Source organism: Coturnix japonica, chromosome 1 (genome assembly GCF_001577835.2).
Source record: "Coturnix japonica isolate 7356 chromosome 1, Coturnix japonica 2.1, whole genome shotgun sequence".
NCBI lineage: Eukaryota > Metazoa > Chordata > Aves > Galliformes > Phasianidae > Coturnix > Coturnix japonica.
In genome coordinates, this window is record NC_029516.1 from 138,378,733 (window position 1) to 138,385,152 (window position 6,420).

The following is a 6,420-nucleotide window of genomic DNA, read 5'->3' on the forward strand; positions in this document are numbered from 1 at the left end:
ATTGCCTCCAAGGTATCCTCAGTGGTTGACTTGTGGTGTTTCTTTTATTATTTTATCATAAGTTAATTGTTTTAATTATTCTATGCCAAAAATAAGTCAGCCATGTTTAAGGTAATTTTGTATTTCATGAACTTACTTTTAATCTGCCATCCAGGAGTGAGTATGACGGAGATCTGCAATCACAGCTTTTGAATAAAGCTAATGAAGAAGACAAAAATTGTAGCAGGGCTCTTTCTGTTGTGAGTGCTGTTGTACGAGCAGCCAAAGACCTGTTGCACAGGGCTCTTGCTGTAGATGGTAAGATTTTTGATAACTGACTTCCAAAATTGATTTTTCAAAAGTTCTTTCTTTGTTAGAGGGATTTGAGAGTAGAAAATCGGCGATAGAAACAATTGTAATATTTCTCTTCTGTCTTCAAAGATTATTTTTCTAATCTGTCACATCTGTATATATTCAACTGGAAGTAACTTTCTAAATCTTCAAGTTGCACTTGAGCTGTCATAGGTATATGCTTCATATAAACTTGTGTAAACTTTAGCAAACACAACAAAGCCAGTAAGATTCTGTATTGCCAAAACATATGCTTTAGTGGGTCACCTCCAAATTTTGTTGCATGTTTTGCACAATGATGGTAGCAGGAAAATTGATGAATGTAATGCATTTATAAGCACTTAAAAATCAGTTTTTGAGAAATTCAGAAGTTAATCTTAAAACTGAACTCTTTTAAGCTGTATAGAAAGAGTCCGTAATATTGAATACTGTTACAGGAATTAGTTTTGACAGCTGGGAGGGATATGTTGTACTAGATTTTATAGCATAGAAAATATTAACACAGTTACACAAAATGGCAAAGAATAAATTAAATTGTGTTATAAAACAAAGAAATTTTTTAATATAAAACTGTATATAATGGTATGCTTACGTCAGGGTAACTTGGCACATTTATATGATTTTGAGTTACAGTGCCTAGATAATGAAAATAGCTCATAGTAAAAACTAATGAGGAAGCTGGAAGAATAACTAATAAGAAGCAAACAAGAAAAATAAGATGCACTTTCAACCAGGATACATTTATTATAAAGAATATTACAATACTTGTGTTGTAATTATCTTTGTTTAGCTGAAGACATTCCAGAACTACTCAGCTCTTCCAGTCTGTTTTCAATGCTGCTTCCCCTCATAATAGCCTACATAGGACCAGTTGCAGCGGCAATCCCCAAGGTATGCTCCTCAATAGAAGTTACTGTAAAAAGTTAAGAATGCTATATAAGAAAATGTTTTGCTCTGAAGAATCTTTACATGATGATTTTTTTAATGATTTTATGAGTTAGTGTTTTATCTTTGACTACTTGACTCATCATGAAATTTCCAAGAGACGGGAATTTTAAAAATGTCATTCTTTAACTATGACTTCTTTTATTTTTAATTTATGTTGAAGTAATAATAATAAAAATATACATATTAAATAAGAAAATAAAAGCATCCTTAAAGAAGTAAACTAAAAGAATACAAATTTGACAGTAGGAAAAGGCAAAAAGTTTGGAGGATCTGGATTTAATAGTTAGTGATGAATACTGATGGAATGAACTTCTTTTTTATATCGCATAAATTCAGATTTTACAATGAATATCTAAAGTAATGATAGCTATTTATTAAATGAAGTTTGTTTCTATCAAGATTACGAATTGGAAAGTGTCTCAAAAATACTTTTCAGTGCCAAAGCATACTTTAACATGTCTGAAAATTTTGAAAGCTATTATTGAATTTACAATTGTCACTAATCCCTGGCTAGTAGACATTACTATCTTTTATGTCTTTTTTTTATGAACTGTAAACTTTGTTCTAACTTCTCTTTAAAGGGGGATGAAAGAGGACGAGCTACTTAAAATCAAATATTAATTTCTTTGAAATGTATTTGTCTCGCTCCAATTTACAGGAGGGAGGCAAGGTTCTTTTGTGTATATACCCGGCGTGAGATTAAGAAGCAACGGTTCAAATGTTGGTCCAACCAGTTTATTAAAGTCCTAGCCGTTTTTAGGGAGATGGGGAAGGGAAGGTAGGCGATAGGGAAAGTAGGAAATATAAGCAAGGAGTCTTTGCAGATGCAGAGAGCAAAAAGAGTAGTCATCCACCGTGGGTCCAGCAGGTACACCGTAGGTCGTGATCTCAGGAACTCGTCTGATCACCGCGGGGGATGGAGACAGCCAGGGAGCTCCGCAGCAAAGCCGTCCGGGGGTTCCTTCGACAAAGTTTCCCCTCAGGAATTCTCCGTCAAAGGTGTCTTTGGGAGTTTGTCTCCAAAGTCCCCAGTTTATGAGGCCTTTTATCCCCCATTCGGTGGAGGTTCTCTTCTTTGAAGTTTGACTCAGCATTTTCGGGAAGTATCTCGAGCAAACACTGGAACTTCCAAACAAGCAGGTAAACACACTTTGTAAAGGGTTTAAACCAGCTTTTGTGACATTCCTGGCCCACAGATAAGCCAGCAAGGAAGGGGGGGGCTCTGTTGCCAGACACAAGCATCTATCGCCTCTGCAGTGGTCAGCTCCTTCGAGCAGCACCCCTGAAGAGAGACTCTCGTCCAGCTTCTGCTTATCTTTGCAATCATAAGCAGAGGTACTGTGGCCAACAACACCCACCATTCACCCTCCTAGATAGTTAGCAGTCGCCAGTCAGAGTCTTATAATCAGAAAGACCTCACGAAGCAAGCTTTGAGACAATAACAAGCAAAACCAGTTCTTCTTTCCACACCACCCCGTGCTCAAAGGTTGAACTTGAAATTGATGCGCAAATGACCATTCACGGTGGTGAGGAAAGAAAAAAAACAAGTGAGCATAAGGGAAAAGAGGGATGGGTGATATGGGGGAATTAAATGTTAAACAGTCATCACCATTCAATCAAAACCTTGATTGATAACACATTAAACATAAGGTTACTCGTAAGGTCATAATTACATTCAGTATACAGGCATGTATTTTAGCAAACCACCAAAGAAACCACTATATCAGATCTCTTTAAAATAGAAATTAACACCCTTAATACCATATAACTTTCCTTTAGCAATCCATGCTTATATATACCATAAACATTTAACAATCACAAAGACAGTGACAATAACTAATAGTATCAAATAAAATAAGTTAAAAACAAATAGGGTTTTGTGTCAGGAAACTTCCACTTGAAGTATTTCCCAAAGCATTCAATTGCTGAGAACCATAATATACTCTGTTATAGTTACTAAAAACTTTCCTATCAGGATGTGTGTAGGATACCCATAGTATAACATAAGAGGGATAATTCCCAGATCATACATACCAATCTCTTAACACATGGAGGAGTTTAAATGCAGAATCATAATCACGTTGACAAAAAAAAAAGGTAAAAGAAGGTGATCGGAACGGAATTGGTTATCACTGTGCACGAAAGTACCAGAAAAGCAGGAATAACCTGAAAATAACTCTAACCAATTGGTAAGTTTTAAACAGTCAAGGACTGATATCAATCAACAGTCCACAACAACAAACAAAACGTAATACTATTGAACCAAAATATGTAATCAAGAGGTATAATCAGAATTCTAGCGTGATCAACATCTACCTTTTCTGTCACAAAAACAAATGGTTCAAGTCAGGCTATCATCATGCATCTGTGTTCAGTAATTGGGTCCCACGGGATCTTCTGAAAAATAAAACACGACAACAACTTGCCCCTTTGGGGCTTTGTTCAATACAATTAAAAAAGGAGAGAACAATCCATCAAGGAGTTATATATACATTCTTTTTGGGGTGTACCTTCTAGCCTTCTAAGGATTATTTTAAGTGGATTTCATTAAGGTTAGGGAAATCACTCGTTAGCTGAGTCAGTCGACAACAGGCTGGCCAGGAGAGATAAGTGTTCCCTAAGCTTTCATCAGCAACTGATCGTGATCACAGGGGCAATTGCAGAGTGGGAGGCCTGGGACAGAAAGGTGTTAACAACATCACCCTTCACTGCTTCCCCCCCCACCTCCTCTCATCTGGGGAGGGGGGTGGAGCATCGGCTTCCTTGAGCTTTTGTTCTGGCACAGTTAATAATTCTCTAACCTGATGTGGGTATCCAATTCATCAATCTCGTGGAACACCTTGTGCCAGCCCAGTGTCCAGAGACGATTACGTTTATGCATGCAATATTTTCGCCTACCCGTTCTTACTGCATGAGACCCTTCCAGTTCCACTTAGCTTTGGCTAGGTGCCCTACGCAGCAAGGGTGTTGCTGCAGCCTTTACTTCCTCTTGGTCAGATTTATCTGGAAGAACCACAAGGCCCATATTTCCTTTCATGAATTAATCAATTCTTGGGCAACCTCCCCCCATGCTCCATACTTTATATCATGACTGCAGATGTCTGAGGTGCCAGTTCCTATCTATATCTGCCAGGGTTCTTCTCCCTGAGGCATAGCTTGTATTTTTTCCTTGTAGTTGTATCGCCCTATAAAAGGTCGTTCAGTGATTTGGGAGCCCCACTGATTAAGGAGTCCATTCTTTCAGGATCAACAGGAAGCATCATGCATAGTGTATCCATGAATGTGTCTGCAGATTTCTACTCATACATCATTTAGCAGAAAGCAGCTTTTTGAAGCACTTTCACTAATTGATCAGCTGTCCATTAAATCAGCAATGAGGTCTCCCCTTTCTAAAGGGTTAAGACACCTGCCAATAGGCACCCTTTTGTTAGGACCAGGGAGCACGTTGGATTAACCAAGTAAGTCAAAAAACACCTGGCCCCAAGTAACCCTCACCTCCTTTTCGGTTAACATAATTATGTCTTCCACCGAGTTTAAGCTGACTCTCCATACAATTATTCTGTTTCGATCCTTTAGGAGAGCGGCTAAAACTTTTTTCAAGTTTTCTAATTATGGCAGAAAAAGGAATTTCTTTAACATTCATTGAGGATCCATGTCTCTCCATTATCAAAGTATATTTTCTTTTTATTAGAAGGGCGCCAGAAGGGGCAATTGGCGGTTTCAAACTTATCAACCAAATTTTCTTTGCTTCTTTTAGTTCTTCTGAGGATACAGTATTTTCTTGTGTAGCACCTGAATATCAGTGTCACTCAGTATCTTTATATGTTTAAATTTCCTTAAAACCACATTTGTTAACAAGTTGCCGAAATTAATGTCTCTCTCTTTCAATGTACTCTATAACTTTCCACAATTTGGACTTTTGCAAAGCTTTCACGAGTTCCTGAGTTGCTTAAACTGTTTTATGTAACCGACTGTATAGTCTTGTTTCCGCTTCGAGCTGACTGCGTTCGGAACTCGGGCTGCTTCAAACGCTGTTAAGCAGCCCGAGTACTGCCACAATAATGATTTGCCTTTCCGCTCGGTTGAGCCCTCATTTGTAAAACACATAGATCAGCTGCAAAACAGCCTGCAGATCTATACAATTTTCACTGCCCAGTCTATCCACTGATGCACGTTGCGAAGACGCGTGCTTTTCAAGGATAATCAAACAACATATTTTCACACCTATCACATATCAGCTATAATTTACCACACACCAAAAATCTACAGTAACACACATTTACTGAGGAGAGGCGATTCCTTATCTCCTCAAGAGGCAACAACTTGCTTCAAAACACTCTTTAACAAAAGACGAACTGACTCAATCAATCACTTCCAAAGAAAGTGTAAACAACTCAAATCGGTCCTGGCTATCCCTGGCAAGCCACAACGAAAAACTTCAACCTCCAAGAAAAAAAAAAAGTAGAAATAACTTCTAAGTTCTCAAAAGTAATAAACTTCTTGGAGAAGCACACAGCCACTTCCACAAAGCTCACACACAACTTTAAAACCAAAGGTACGTCACACGATACTTTAAAACCACACAATGCAAAATAGTCTTCCCAGGGAGGCACACACGGTAAGAACAAAAGCAAACAAGTACAAAATTAATATCACATCGTCCCCGGAGGTAGAGCACGTAAGAAAGCCAAAGTTCAGAATGTGGAGCGGTCTTCCTGGAGAGGTACACACAGTACAATTAATTATCAAAACAATCGCTCCTTGCAACTCCAGGAGAAAACAGACTAGAAAAAGTTTTAGAGAAACTGGAAGGATAACACTCTCACGACGGGTTCGCCGACACGCCAATAAAAAATGTCTCGCTCCAATTCAGGAGGAGGCAAGGTTCTTTTGTGTATATCCCCGGCGTGAGAATTAAGAGCAACTCGGTTCTTAAATGTTGGTCCAATTTCTCAGTTTTGTATGTTAAGTCCTTAGCCGTTTTTAATGGAGATGGTGAAGGGAAGGTAGGCGATAGGGAAGAGTAGGAAATATATTAGCACAGTTTGAGCCTTTTTGCAGATGAGTCAAGAATCGATAGTCTAGCTTTCTTCTACCTTGTTGGGTCCATCGAGGTTACATCAGTGTTCCGTTATTGGTTCC

The 6,420-nt window shown here is 38.4% G+C and overlaps 1 protein-coding gene across 18 annotated transcripts in view; it reads left to right on the forward strand.

Moving 5' to 3' along the window:
• MYCBP2 (MYC binding protein 2) overlaps positions 1 to 6,420 on the forward strand; it is a 184,243-nt gene that overhangs the window by 94,785 nt on the left and 83,038 nt on the right. For all 18 annotated transcript variants that reach the window (XM_032442048.1, XM_032442049.1, XM_032442050.1 and 15 more), the window contains 2 exons: positions 155 to 297; positions 1,121 to 1,221. In XM_032442048.1, the coding sequence (XP_032297939.1) occupies positions 155 to 297; positions 1,121 to 1,221 (244 nt within the window). The remainder of the gene's footprint in view (positions 1 to 154; positions 298 to 1,120; positions 1,222 to 6,420) is intronic.